The 15,880-nt window shown below is 44.7% G+C and overlaps 1 protein-coding gene across 1 annotated transcript; it reads right to left on the reverse strand.

The window, feature by feature from the left end:
• Nucleotides 1–1,343: 1,343 nt before the first annotated feature.
• LOC144668250 (transmembrane emp24 domain-containing protein 3-like) lies at nt 1,344–14,386 on the reverse strand. The gene is made up of 3 exons (XM_078530042.1): nt 14,057–14,386; nt 4,731–4,979; nt 1,344–3,964 (listed from the first exon to the last, which is right to left on the reverse strand). The coding sequence occupies exons 1-3, from the start codon at nt 14,192–14,194 to the stop codon at nt 3,728–3,730; spliced, it is 624 nt and encodes a 207-aa protein (XP_078386168.1). The 5' UTR covers nt 14,195–14,386; the 3' UTR covers nt 1,344–3,727.
• Nucleotides 14,387–15,880: the final 1,494 nt, after the last annotated feature.

A 15,880-nucleotide genomic window follows, 5' to 3' on the forward strand; every position in this document is an offset into this window, starting at 1 on the left:
AATCACTTATTGTCCCAGTTATTGCTAGCAAAGAGTCTGACCGAGTTCAAAACACTAGTGGGCCTTAAACCCACCCTTGCCTAATGCCTGCATGCTCAGTTACTTTCCAGCAGGAGGTGCTGGGGGATTTAATGTGGGGCCACAGCTGATATCTCAGCATAAACTGAGGGAGGGAGATAGGGGTGGGTGTTGTTTGAAGCGGGGAAGGACTATTCCTAGTCTGTATGGCTCCAATAAACTGGGCACTGCTTTTACCCTCTAAGTCATTAATGTTGGTTTGGGAGGGGGTGGGGGTGGTGGGTGGGGTGCTGGATTAGCTTTTGTTTCACAGGAGCATTGATGCTTAAGGCTAGGGGTTCTGCAGTGTTCATGGTGCTATAGCTGCTGTCAGCTCTCTACAACCGATGTATTGAAAAAAGCCTTCACCATTGATCGATTCTTATTGCAAAGTAGTGCCTCACCGTGGCAAACCTGGAGCTATACCAACTTGTGGGTTTGGGCAGAGGGCCCTCAACCATACTGCAGGAGGTTGTGAACAAAGAAAAGTCGGTGGGCAAACTAACTCGGGCTGCTTTGCTGCAACTTTAAGTAGCCAGTTGGCTGGTTCCTGATTCTCAGCCACCTCCTACCTCAACATAAGAGTACTGGGAGAGTTAGCTCTATCTGTAAGCATCACACCACATATTGTATTTATACACATACAGTATAAAGACTGCTGACTGGAGACACTCAACTAAACAGAACTCACTGGGAGAGTGGCTCAGATGGAGATTCATGGGGTCCCATTTATAGGAAAGATTCCACCATCTTGGATCAATGCTTCATGAGACCAACCACTCACTCCATAGCCATCTTTGCCTCACTGGCCTGAACCCAATCTTGTTTAATACACAGCACTGGAACAGAATGTGCAGAACATCCTTGCTGTTGTGCATCTGCAAAGTCCATGTGCCCTGTCAAGTACGTTAACCCAAAATGACATGTCAGCCTGAATTAAATTAAAAATGTAAACATTAATGGAAGAGGTTTGATTTCTGCACTGTAGCTCTAATGAGGCGATTGCAGCTAAATCACTGGGCAAAAGCATTGTTAGTCAGTGGCTTGTGATTGCTTAGCCCCGGCTCTTGGAGTAGTCTGAGCTGAGCTTGGAAGGGGTGAAGCCATTACTAGGTTACAACCACATCAACTACTACTGGCTTGTAGTGTGATCACTGACTCTTCGTGGCCATCTCCCTCCAACTGCCTCCCTCTCCAGAAGGTGCTAGCTAATATTTTTCATAAGGTACTGACTCATGCTGTGGCATAATTCCACATCTTTCTTCATCCAATGCAAATTGACCGCTATCTTTCCAGAGATCTATTACGGAGGGAGTGCAGCACTGGTGGGGGGTGCCCTCTTTTGAGTGGGATGTTCAACCGAGGGTCCAGTCTGCTCTCATAGATGGATGTAAATGATCCTATGATATCATTCAAAGAAAAGCGAGGGTTTCTTTCTGGTGCCCTGGCCAATATTTATTCCTCAACCAATACTTACTAAACAGATTATCTGGTCATTATCACAATGCTGTTTGTGGGAGCTTGCTGTATGCAAATTGGCAGCTGTGTTTCCCACATTACAACAGTGACAATACTTCAAAAGTACTTCATCCATTGTGAGGCACTTTGAGATGTCCTGAGGTTGTGAAAGATGCTATAAAAATGCAAGTTTTATCTTCCATGGGTGAAGCTTAACAGCCGTACAACTGGAGTACCAAGAAAAATTAATTTTTTAATAGCAAAGAGGAAGATGAACCCATTGGGGGGGGCACAGTAAACTTGTTATATCATCAGCAGATCCCCTTCAGTGGAACCTGAGTCTCCATTCAACAATATTCTTTGAAAGGGGAAGTACGGAGGCCTAACTGCAACTGAGGGAGATACCTGTACTCATGTCCATCTGCACTGGTCACCCACTTAATTAAATTCATAAAGTTAATGCTGGGAAGTAGAATATTTTGCGTTGAACTTGCCACTCCCCACCCCCTCCCCTCCCCCGCAATGTAATATCACAAAATGGAGGTCACAAAAACAAGAAATGCTGGAAATACTCAGCAGGTCAGGTGCATCTGTGGAGAGAGATAGAGAGTTAATGTTTCAGGTTGACATGACCTAGCAGAATGATAAAGGTCACCTTGACCTGAAACGTTGACTCTGTTTCTCTCTCCACAGATAGTTGCCTGACATGCTGAGTATTTCCAGCATTTTCAGTTCTTATGTCAGATTTCCAGCATCTGCAGTGTTTCGCTTTTGCATTAGTAGTTGACAAATTGGAGGCGTGTTGGCTGATTCGCCATTTCCAATCCCTTTGTGATGTAAAAGGTGATGTCACTATCGTGATACTTTTTGACGCCGCACTGGGCCTTTGGTGAATGAATGGATGGGCATGAGCCCCTGTGGTGGGCACGAATTCCCTGTGCCAAATGGCACCCTTTCTTAAGTATTTTTTAACAACAAGGATCAGGCATGACCTAACTGAATGGCAGAACAGGCTTGAAGGCTGAATGGCCTACTCTTGTTCATATGTTCCTAACCCACATGAAGGGCTGAGGCCCAAAGTGCAGACCAATTCTGACCTGGAAAGAACTAGGTCAGGAGATAAGGTAAAACAGGAAAGAAGGATTCACTGATGGCACGCTAAGGGTTTGTTGATTGGAGGGGGAAGAAGGGTACTCTCAATGAGGCTGGAACTATGACAATTCTGAGATGCTTAGAAGTAAGAGGTGTAGAGATGTAAGGAGTCTGGATTTCAACATGGTGAGGGCAACGTAAGGAAGTACAGTGCATTCGAAGTTTTGAAGGAGCAGAAAAGGAGTTTGCAGGGGAAACCTACTGCTAATTATTTTTAATACATTGAAAGAGACAAATGGCGATGCTGCGTGCAGTGCAGGGGTAGAGGGTGGTAGAATCTAAAGGTTGGAATTACCTATCAGAGCATAAGCTCTTCCTTGTTTCCTATCCAGGAGGGTGAGAGGTGCCACGTGTGAAAGTACCATTCACATGTTCTTGGGAATAATAAGCAGCCTAGAACTGTTCAGGGAATAAGCGGTCAAATTGTGGAGGAAGGTTTGGTGATTGAGGAGATGGAGAAGCTCCACTGATACTGACGCCAAGAGTCTCACTTTGTGAAAATTGGCTAAAGTGTGGCACCACTGGAGCTGTCCAATTGCTTGCTACAAAGTATTGTGTGTCCTGGACTTCTAATGTCGCTGATTTAGTCTGCAGTTCCATGGGCAAGGTTCATCCTGGATGAACCATGATTCCCCCCTTAACCAACACCACAAACACCGATTATCTGGTCAGACACTTCATTTGTCATTTTGTGGGAAGTTTGCTGTGCACAATACGGTCACCAACAACATTGATAGCACTTCAAAAAATTAATTTATTGGGGACATCCTGCGTTCACGAAAGGTGCTATATAAATGCAAGCTCTTACATTCTCTTATTGGTTGTGAGGTTGGCCTGAGGATGTGAGAGGTTTTAATGCATGGTAAGAAGTGCTGACTGCGAGACACAGGTCCAGGCATCCCTCTCTTTGCAACTTTTAGTTAACCGGGGTCTAGCTTCACTGACTATTATCTCCTCTTTGACCACTGCAGCTTGATTATCACTTAATAACCACACAGTAACGCCGCACACACCAGTGCTTTCGAGCGGCTCGGTTACAGCGGCCAACAGATGTCAGACGTTAGGTGGTGGCCACACTCGCCTGGGCCCTTTTCTCAGTGAAGAATCTCTTCAGGATGATCACCTGGCCCACAGTAACCAGAAAAAGGATGATGGTCTCGCTTGATGCCCAGTAGATGATGTGGGTGCTGATGTCTTCTGCGTGTATGCGATCGATCGACGCCTGTACACGTTGCTGTGCCTGCAGCCTGACCACACTCCTCAGCGCATAATGGATGGTAGTGCAGGAGGACTCCAGCTGAAGAAGGAAGTGAAAAGGATCACAATGCAGTCCAACGGCCTAACCATCGGGGACTGCAAAATGGAAAAGGCTTCTACAATTACACAAATAATATTGATGAATCTTCCAAACATCCGTACACTTACTCTCCAGGATAGCCTTTGTAGGACTCGGGGTGGTTTCTGTCATCGTTACCCTCACGTCCAGTACCTGGTGGAATTTAATCTCTCCACAGAGACCCGCAGAAACCAGCCAAACAGGCGGGCAGTCAAACTGCCCCATGTGATTTATCCGCAAAGGGAGCTTTGGGAGATGAGGAGAATTTGCTTTCCAATGCAGTGAGTTGTTAATGGAGGGAATGGGCTGCTGAAAGGGCAGTGGGAGCAGCTTCAAAAGGGGAATGGGATGAATATTTGAACAGAGACAGTTTTGCCAGTCTAAAACGAAGGAGGAGTGGCACTAATTGGAGAGTCCTTTCAAAGGGCCGGCACAGACGTGATGGGCCAAATGGCCTCCTCCTGTGCTGTGCTGTGCTGTAAAATTCCTCCGGCTAATGCGAGGATGTTCCATTGCTCAGCCATACACACACTACTCTCCTACACGCTGCAGGACATACAACCTGAGCCTGCCATTGCCCAACCAGCCCTCTGCTTTTTTTTCAATCTCAGTGCACTGCAGCCTCGAGCTGTCAGCTAGGGTTCACCATCAAAAGAAATATGCGTCAAAGCCACTCACTTCTGTAGGCCCTAGGCTGAGAAGCCAGATTTCCACAGGATCAACTAACCTGCGTGAGAGCAGAATCCTTGTCCTCGACACTGGGGAGGGCTGGAGGCGCCTCACCCACCTCAAGGTGGAAGTAAATCTTCTTGTGAGTGAAGGTGGAGAACTGGTTGCCGAAGCAGAATCTGTAGACCCCGGGGATCTCCGCCGTCGCGCCAAAGGTGTCGTGCCGGATCTTGTGCTTTCTGTAGATCATTCGCCTTAAGGGATCCTCGATGAAACAATCCACATCGTAGTGACCACCTGCAACCACCTGTCGAGAGCAAGAACGTTCAAATTTCATCAACTTTTTTTTTTATTCATTCATTCAGGGGAACATGGGCTTCGCTGGCTGGGCCAGCATTTGTTGCCCATCCCTAGTTGCCCTTGAGAAGATGATCTGGCAACAAGTCATGTCATAAGGGAGCTCAGAACAAAAGGCAGCATAAACTGTACTAGTAGCTTTCTTGCCTCTGAGGTACAAGGTACCAGGTTCAAGACCCATTTCAGGGCTTGAGCACTGAAGTGCAGGACTGAGCTGTGCTGTTGGAGGTGCCATCTTTCAGATGAGATGTTAAACTGTCTATGTTAGACTGCCTGCTCAGGCAGATTTAAAGGATCCCATGGCGCTATTTTGAAGATGAGCAGGGAGTTTTCCCTCGTATCTTGGCTGATGTTTATCCCTCAATCAACGTCATTAAAAAACATTATCTAGTCATTATCATATTGCTGTTTGTGGGAGCTTGCTGCATTTCCTACATTATAACAGTGACTACACTTCAAGAAGCATTTCCTTGGATGCAAAGAGCTTTGGGACGCCAGGTGGTCAAGAAAAGTGCAATAAAATGAAAAGAAAAAAGAAAAAATTGCAAACTATTTTATTAGCCCAACACTCCCAAAGGATGGGTAGCATACTCCCGAATTGCAACTTCTGCCCAACTGTGTCACGATATTATAACTTTTACAAAAATCTAATCTTCCATTTTAAATGGACACAAGAAGCCTCAAAGATGGCTGCCAAAAGTCACCTGACCTTTTCTCCTACAATGGAGTCAAGCTTCCAGAAAGCTCCAGGTGGATTGCAGGTCGACATTAAGATAAAAGCAAAATACCGCGGATGCTGGAAATCTGAAACAAAAATCAGAAAATGATGGAAAAACTCAGCAGGTCTTAACAGCCTCTGTGGAGAGAGAGAGACAGAGTGAGTTAACCTTTCCAGTCCGTATGATTCTTCTTCAGAGCAAAGGAAGAGTCATAGGGACTTGAAACGTTAACTCAATCTGTCTTTCTCTCTCCACAGGTGCTGTTAGACCTGCTGAGTTTTTCCAGCACTTTCTGATTTTGTCGCAGGTGGACATATCCGGACATGTGAAGACATTTGAAATTCAATTCACATTTCCACCAGGATAAACAGAAACTCATTGTGGCTTCCCTGGAGATGTGAATAGCTCTCAAAACTGGGAGAATGAGAATTGAAGTTAATGGCGAGACCTTAAAAAAGCTAATTATCTCAGCTAAAAAGACAATGGTTGGGACTATGCCCCTGGACTAATCCAACACTCAATACTTGATATTGGAGCATGATTCAACAGTTTGGGATAGAAGCCATTTAAGTTTTGCAACTGTATAAACCCTGGCTGCAAACAGCCATTTTGTGTGCAGAACCATCTTGAAGATCATGACAGGGACACCTTGAAACAGAAATTGCTTCTAAACAGGGAGAGACCAAGTAAGGTTTCTAGAAACAGTTATCGGACTGCTGTACTAAATCGGGCCTACCAACAGCCCCCGCCTGAGTACTGTCAAAGTGAAAACAGGAGCCATCACTCACAGGACCTGTTCTACCTGTTGAGTCCACCTGCAAAGGCAAACTCCAACTATCCAACTACCGAAGCCACTGCGGCTGCTAAACCGAATCACAAGTTTATACAAACATGTGGACATACGAAATAGGAGCAGAAGTTGGCCATTCGGCCCCTTGAGCTTGCTCCGTCATTCAATAAGATCGTGGCTGATCTATTTGTGTTTTGAATTCCACATTCTCATCTACCCCCGATAACCTTTGGTTTGTGTACCCAACAGACGATTTTCCAGCTCTGCCTGCCACATCCCCCATGGTGCATCCCTCCATGGGCGGGGGCTAGAAAATCCTGCCCCTAGACTTAAACAAGATAAAGGTTAGTTTATTACAAAATGACTGCTGCAAGTTATTTAGGTAAAGGTGATAAAGGTAATAACTAAAATACAGATACAAAGATTAAAAGCAGATAAAGACAGAAAGATACTTAAAGATGAGATTTCAAATCAGTCTCTGTGAGATATCGTTGTGGGCCTGTTCTTTCTGAAGCGAAGGGGTTGAAAATTGATTGAAGTGTATAAGATCCTGAACGGTCTTGACAAGGTGGACGTGGAAAGGATGTTTCCTCTTGTGGGTGAGTCCAGAACTAGGGGGCATTGTTTAAAATTAGGGGTCGCCCTTTCAGGACAGAGATGAGGAGAAATTTTTTTCTCTCTGAGGGTTGTGCGACTTTGGAACTCTCTGCCTCAGAAGGCGGTGGAGGCGGGGTCATTGAATATGTTTAAGGCAGAGGTAGATGGATTCTTGTTAGGCAAGGGAATCAAAGGTTATCGGGGTTAGATGGGAATGTGCAAATCGAAACTCAGGAAGATCGGCCATGATCTTATTGAATGGCGGAGCAGGCTCGAGGGGCCGAATGGTCTACTCCTGCTCCTATTTCTTATGTTCTTATGGGTTATTTTTAAATTGAACCACTCAAGAGGGGCTGCATTAACACACAAATTCTTAGCTCATTGACCACTTTAAGGAAACACCTTTTACATGGGTGTGACATGTGGATCACCCCATTCTGCTAATTAAGCCATTTTCAGATGATGAGTAGGATTTGAAAGGGTCGAGAGAAACTATTTTCTCTGGTGGGGAGAGTTCGGAAGAAGGACCCACAATCTTCAAATCAGAGCCAGGCCGTTTAGGGGTGATGTCAGCAACAACCTCTTCACATGCTGGGTGGCGGAAATCTGGAATTCTCTTCCCCCAAAAAGCTGTTGAGACTGGGGATCAATTGAAAATGTCAAATGGAGGGTTAATAGATTTTTATTAGATAACGGTATTAATCCAAGGTGGGTAAATGGATTTAAGATGCATGTTTTCCACAACCTAATTAAATGGCGGGAAAGGTTCCTGTTCCTTTGCTCCTACAGGTTAAGATGTGGAGTTTAGGGCATGGATTTATGACATCCCACACCAATCCTTTTCACTTCTTTTCTAAAACTAGAGGCTCATCTTGGAATCGGGTACAAGAGACACTGGTTGTTCTTCACATATGCATTGTGTTACCAACCTTGACCACATCTCTTCTTTACTACTCTTTTCAACTTTGGCAAGGTCTGCTTTGAGGATGTGGTTGAGGCACATTGTTGGACTAAAATAGACAGAGTTCTAACAGGGCTGTATCTGGCCTGAGGCAGGGTGGGATGTAGCAGGGTGGAGTGTGGTGGGGTGGGGTGGTGCTTGATGGGGCGGTGTAGAGAGAGCATTATCCTGTATATCTTGCTGGCTCTGATGCTTGATGGTGATCCTTCTCCAAAATGTTTTTCAGTTAATCATGAAAGGAACTTAAGACAGAAGAATAAAAGCAAAATACTGCAGATGCTTAGTCATATGGACTCGAAACGTGAACTCTGCTTCTCTCTCCACAGATGCTGCCAGACCTGCTGAGTTTTACCAGCATTTTCTGTTTTTATTTAAGGCAGAAGAAATTTTGGAACTTTGAAACTTTTCAGCATTAAGACCTATTTATTAATTATTTAAGTTTATGGAATGGTAAACCAGACTAATGGTCTAAATAAGATTCTGCCCACAACAGCACACACCTAACAGATGCAATTTGGAGGCAAAAAGATTCCAGCAAGAATTTAGAGGTTCATTAAGAAACTGAATCAATTAAATCTCCCCTTAACCTTCTCTTCCCTGACTTCTCCAGTCTATCCAAATATCTGAAGCTTCTCAGCCTGGTACCATTCAATCTCTGCACACTCTCCAAGACATTCTCCCTAAATGTGATGCCCAAAATTGAACAGAATACCCCAGATGAGGCTAACTAGTGTTTTATAAAAGTTTAGCATAATTTATTTGCTTTTGTACTGTTACCCTCTCTTTATAAAGCCCTGGATCCCATTTGCTTTCCTAACAGTCTTACAAACTTGTCCTGCCACCTTCAAAGATGTGTGTACATACACCCCCAGGTCCCTCTATTTACGCTTCCACTTTAAAATTGTACTTTCTTCAGTCTTCATTCCAAAATGTATCACTTTACACCTCTCGATGTTAAATTTCACGTGCCCCGAGCCTGCCACCTCATCAATTGGTTTATGTCCTCCTGAAGTCTGCTCCTCTTGTACACATTTCAATGTTTGGTGTCATCTGCAAACTTTCAAATTATGCCAAATTCTAGGTCATTAATAAATATCAGTGAACCTAATACCAACCCCTGGAGAACACCTGCATTGGGAACGGTGGTATCGTGGTTATGTTACTGGACCAGTAATCCAGAGGCCGGGACTAATGGTCCACCGACTCTGAGTTCAAATCCCATCTCAGCAACTGGGAAATTCGAATTATGTTAATAAATCTGGAATTAAAAAGCTAGTCTCAGTAATGGTGACCATGTAACTACAGGATTATGGTTAAAACCCATCCGGTTCACTCATGTTCTAGGGAAGGAAATCTGCTGTCCTTAACTCATTAGGTCTATATGTGACTCCAGACCCACAGCAATGTTGACTCTTAAGCGCCCACTGAACAGGTGCAGCAAGCCACTCGGTTAGGGGTAATTAGAGATGGGCAATAAATGCTGGCTTGCCAGTAAGGCTCAAATCCCATAAATGATTTTTTTTTAAAGTGCATACTTCCCTCCATGTCATGACCACAGATCCAATCCCAGAATTACTTATGGACAAATTGAACTTTTAAGTAAGATGTGTGTTTTCTTTAAATAGGACATACAAGCAAAAGCTGGCTGAGACTGTAAGGTAATTACTTGCTGAAAAATTCTTATGTGGATTACGTTACCAACTAGTTCAGAGAGAACGGAATGTCGCACCTAAAAGGTGTGACACGGTCTACTTCAGGCAGAGGCACTTCTAAGGAAAAGATACAATGCAAACTGAACTGTAATCTCCTGTGGTTGCAGTGATAATGGAAAATGATTACCATCTCAGCTGAAACCACCTCTTGGTGAGTTATATCCTAGACTGTGAACATGAACTGAGTTGAAAAGAAAACAGATCTGGGCAAAAGACATGTTTGTTTTTCCCTTCTAGGAATACACAAGGAAAGGGGTTTTAAAAAGCCAACTGCAACCATAGTTCTGTGTGCTAGTCTGGCGTTCTGCTCTGGTGGGTATGTACTGTGAAGGTCACAGCTGAAGAACACCAACCTGCGCTGGCAGGTAAAATAATATCTTTCTCTCCGATTGCTGGAACCAAGTCACAAATCAGCAAAGCCACAGTCGAAAAGGAAACAGGACAACTCCTTTCAGCTAACCTGCAAACCAAGACTCTCTGACCCAACTGCTCAACTGCCAAAGTCAGTGCTACCGGAATCATCCCAACTAAACGGCAGCAAAGTTTCGCCATCCACTCCTCAGGGACAAGACAAAGGACTGATTCGTATTTTTTGTTTAGCTTCTATTTTTGGACTCAATTTCTCATTTCTAATCTGTGTGTATGTGTGTTGTGTTTTTTTCTTATTTTTCCTCGCGTTTAGTAACTAATAAACTCACTCCTTTGACTCAAAGCAGCCTGGTTAAATTGGCTCCTTTTAAAACATAAATACATTTGGACTGGAAAAAAGTACCCGCGAGGGAACAGATCCTTTTTAAATTAACCTTGTTGGACCAACCAAGCGGAGTTGAATAAAGAAGGGGAGCCAGTTCATCCCTCTTCACCCAGGAGCATCACAATTTGGGGTACCTCATCCAGGATCATAACAAATTGGGGGAACCTCACCTGGTGACTGGTTGTAACAGCCACTACTCTGAGCTTTCTATCACTCAGCCTATTTCGTATGCACACCTCGACTGCCCTTTCAATCCCATGACCTTCAGTTTTGCTAACAAGTTTATTATATTGCACTTGTCCTGCAAGTCCATGCACACAACATCAATGGAATTACTTTCTCCAAGCCTCTCCAATACTTGACTGAAGAATTCAAGTAAGTTTGTCAGACATGATTTGCCTTTTAACAAATCCATGTTGGCCGTTATTTATTAACCCATGGTCAATCATGTGACAATTAATTTTGTTATGGTTTTGAGTCTCTAGAAGTTTCCCTACCACTGACGTTATCTTGGCTGATTTGCTTCTCACCTTAGCCCAATAGCTTTGGGCCCTATGTGAAATCCCATTTGTTGCCCCATCTGCAACTCAATACAGAGCAGAGGTTGTACCACTGAGGCCTCCAGATCTGTTTCTGTTCGTCACTTCCATAGTGGGTACTGAGACACTATAATCAGCACCAGCCCATCTATGCTAGGGAGAGGATCAAATCAGCTTCTGATCACTGTCTGGAAAGCACACTTGTGTGGACAGCAGCAGAATACAGAGTTATGGTTTTCTGTGATGCCCCCTTAAGGGAATAGCCTAAATGAAGGTTGGCCATTTGACGAGTTATTGAAGGGTAGTCAGCACCAGTGGAAGTGAACCCCGATATGAGTAGGTACCTTCAGGAGAAAGTTGTTGTGGAGGGGGGGGGGGGTCCCTTTTTCACAGAAAATTAAAGTAAGGACCAATTTGTGAAATTGGAATGACTCTAGTTTAGGAACAGACCCTATAATCTAGCCGGGCAAGGGAACAGGCAACTGCCCAACTCAGAAGGTACTGTGAGCGTTTTGTAACATTACACATCCTAAAAATCAGTTCTTCCCTTTCTCAGCAGAGGCTAAGGAATGAATCCTTGACACGTTTCACTCCATTGGGTAGAATTTCCAAGGAGTAAGTACTGACTGGCGCCTGCAATCATGGCTGCACTGCTGGTATAATGCCAAAACCATTGTCTGGAACTGATAATACACTGACTCAGTGTCGAAACTAGGATTTCAGTAAAGTGTGATGTTGTGTGTGAAATGTGCACACTGTGCGACCTTGAGCAGTGAAAAGCACAAGTCGAGATATTGTCTTTTCGATCTTTAAATGTGTGTGCACCCCATGTATATCTTGAGCAGAGGCTGAATGGTGGCTGGCAGGTCTATCGCTGGGAACAACCGGGCAAATTTGAGGGGGTGAATCAAGAGCATCGCACAGGAAGTACATCTCACAGCATCGGAAAATATTAACTGAATGTGAACCATCCTATAGTGTATTGGCCCAGGGACAACTGATCACTTGGACCATCCTTTCCATAGACAACTCAAAGCTCTGCAACTGGGAATACTTAAACACATGCTGGGGCTCCCCATTCTGACATTAGGCAGTCAGGTTCAAAGTTCACTATCCAATCAGTTCTTTTCCAGTGTCATACAGCATCCCCTAGTCTTCCTGTCCTCTTTGCTTCTGTTAAAGGTGATTCATCTGTGGAGCAGCATGCTAATTGAAACCAGGCACTCTCTGGTACTTCAACAGAATGAGAGAAGTGTTTAAAAAAATGTTGTTCTGCAAATGGACGACAACAACTTGTATTTATGTGGCAACTTTAACAGAATAAAAATATCTCAAGGCACTTCCCAGGATTATCATCAAACAAAATTTGACACTGAGCCACATAAGGAGATAGCAGGGCAGATGACCAAAAGCTTGGTCAAAGAGGCAGATTTTAAGGAGTGTCTTAAAGGGGGAAGGCAAGTTAGCGAGGCAGTAAGTTTAGGAAGGGAATTCCAGAGCTTAGGGTCTTTATAGCTGAAAGCACAGCTGCCAATGATGGTGTGATTATGATCAGGGATTCCCAAGAGGCCAGAATTGGAGGAGCACAGAGATCTTGGAGGAGATTACAGAGATAGGCAGAGGAGAAGCCCTGGCAAGATCTGAAAACAAGGATGAGAATTTTAAAGTCAAGGTGTTGCCTAACCAAAAGCCAATGCAGGTCAGTAAGCTGAGGAGTGATGGGTGCGCAAGGTGAAAGTGGGGTGATAGCATCACTCCCAGCACCACCAGCTAACGCCCCCCCCACCAAACAGCCCCAGTGGGCTCAGAGCTCTAGGAAGAGATGCAGAATTGAGAAAAATTGACTGTGTGACTAAAAAGCTTGTATTCACTCAAAATTCTTGACATACAATAAATTATGATGAAATGCGTTGACTGTTGTTACGTGGGTAAACATGGCAGCCTTCTTCACAGAGCAACATCACGCAAATAAACGTGAGATACACGATCACTTACTGATGATTGGCTAGTGCACCAGGAGAACCTTTCGCTTTAAACAGTCGATCACAATTGCTAACATGCAGCTACACCAGTAGATGGTAGGGCATCTCATGTGCCAGCTGTGGCTCAGTAGCATTCGCCTCTGAATCAGAAGGTCGTGAATTCAGGTCCCACTCCAGGACTTGACCACAAAAAACAAGGTTGACACTCCAGTGCAATAAGGAAGGTGTGCTGTCGCTTGATGGGATGTTAAACTGAGGCCCTGTGTGCCCTCTAGATCTAAAAGGTCCCATGACACTATTTGGAAGTAGAGCTGGGGAGTTCTCCCTCGTGTCCTGGGCAATATTTATCCCTCAATCAATGTAAAAAAAAATCAGATTACCTGGTCATTACATCGCTGTTTGTGGGAGCTTGCTGTGCGCCAATTGGCTGGCGCGTTTCCGATATTGCAACAGTGACTATACACTTCAAAAGTACATAATTGGTACATAAGTACATAATTGGCTGTAAAGCACTTTGAGACATCTGGTGGTCATGAAAAGCGCTATATAAATGCAAGTCTTTCTTCTTAAAAACAGGTCATCCAAAGGACACTAACTGATAACAGATTATCCTGGAGCACTGTTTGAACCTTTCATCTCACAGGTGACAGCGCTAAGCCCAGTTCAACCGCAGTTATACCGTCCACCTTGGTTCAAAATAAACTCCCAAATGGCTACACAGAAGTAACTCTTTCGAGTACATTCACAATTCTTGGTTTTCGGGAGTGGGACATGAACCCACAACCCTCTGATTCAAAGGCGAGGGTGCTATGAACTGAGCCACAGCTGACACCTCGTACACAGTAGAAGTAGGTGACGAAAGAACAACTTGCTGCCAATTGCAGCCTGTACCTGCCCATTGGAGTTGATAACATATGGGCTGCGCAAATCAGCCAGTCTAGACATTTAAGAAAGCTCTCGTTTTGCACCTTACCTGGAAAACCAAAGTGTACTTGACATCCTTTTGCACCTCTTCGTAGAAACACTGAATCTCTTTGTCCGGCAGTTCAAACGTTAGGTCAGTGGTATTGGCGAACACCGAGGGGAGCAGCATCAGGAAAGGGAGGAACATGATGGCTGGAGGGAAGCGTGAAGACCCAGGGAAGAGGCAGGAGAGGAGGAGGAGGAGAGGAGGAGGAGAGCAGGCTTGGCACCAGGAGCCGGCTACGCGGTCTGTCTTGCCCGGCTGCTTCTGGGACTCGGCTTCTTGTTTAGTGAACAGACCCCGGACACATTCACATGTCCGTCCCAGCTCCGCCTCCCACCGGCCAGAGGCGATGTTGTTGGGGGGGTCAGTCTAAACCTGACGTGGCAGCGAGGATCGATCCTTCCGGGACATGTGTGAAAGGGAGGGAATTAAGGAGATTTTAAGACGGACTTCTCAGGATTTCTACAGAACTGATTAAACATTGGGTTAAATGAGTCTCTTCTGCCCCACCCCACCCCCAGGACACACTCCCTCTGTCCCTGCCTACACCATCACAGGAAAACATATTAAAGTCTTGGTCATTCGGCCCACAGGACCTGTGCTAGCTTATTAATAATGGGGTAATGCCCTTCACCCCATTCTCATCCCTCTCTGTCAATTTGTTTCTTAAATATTTACCCGTTTCCCTTTCTACACATTCTGCTAATGAAAACCAGAAGTGTTTCTGTTGTTTGGGGTTTCATGGAGAGGTCTGGAGACTTATATGGTTAAACATGAACCATTTATTGGTAACCCATAACTGTGCACATCTCCAAGGTATTGCCATGCATGGGTGCCACCTCTTTCCAGACTCTACCACTGTCTACTATCATGTGGCTCTCTATATTATACCGTGGGCCCGTACTGTTCGCTAGTCCCATATTAACCCATGCTCTGCCTAACACCCTTACACTACAGTGGTGCACTGCTATCCCTTAAAGGCATATTACAACAGATAAAATAAAAATACTGGAAATACTCAGCTGGTCAGGCAGCATCTGTGGACAGAAAACCAGACTTAACGTTTCAGGTCTGTGACCTGTCAGCACCTCTTTTTTATTAACGTCCCCTATCGGTTCCCTGGGAAAGCTTTATTTGGCTATTCAACCATGAAGAGAATTGATGGATTTATTTATATTTCATATGTGAAGCCCCCTCACTACCTCCCTCCCCCCCATCCCCTTTATTCTGTTATTTCCACCCACACTTTGAAAGTAATTCATTTATCCTAGGGATGTGTTAAGGCGCTGTGTATAATGAAAGGTTTTTTTTTTCTTACATAACAACAGTTGCTGAGTTTCAGAGAGTAGTTGATGGTTTGAGGCATTCAGCAAAGTTTTGTGGTGATAAAGTTAGCTTCAAGTATGTTACGTTCATTCAAGCCAGGGCAATGTGTGGAATTGAGAGCTGAGTATCACAGAATCAGAGAATTGTTACAGCGCAGGAGGAGGCCATTCGGCCCATCGTGTCTGTACCAGCTCTGCATATGAGCAACTCACCCAGGGCCATTCCCCTGCCTTCTCCCTGTAACCCAGCACATTTTGCCTTTTCAGATAGCAGCCTAATTCCTTTTTGAATGCTTCAATTGAACCTGCCTCTCAGATTTGCAGATGTCCCAGATTTGCACTAAGTGCAGTAGCGGGTGTGAAAAAGACGTTTTACCTGTGGCCTGGAATGGTGGGTATTCACACCCGTATCACCCCCTTCTCGGCGCATCCCACCTCATCAGTAATGCATTCACGGGAAACACTCCAGATCGCCAGAGGGCAGGCTCGGATTTGCCGGCCACAC

The sequence above is a fragment of the Cetorhinus maximus genome, chromosome 26, assembly GCF_964194155.1.
Source record: "Cetorhinus maximus chromosome 26, sCetMax3.hap1.1, whole genome shotgun sequence".
Classification (NCBI taxonomy): Eukaryota; Metazoa; Chordata; class Chondrichthyes; order Lamniformes; family Cetorhinidae; genus Cetorhinus; species Cetorhinus maximus.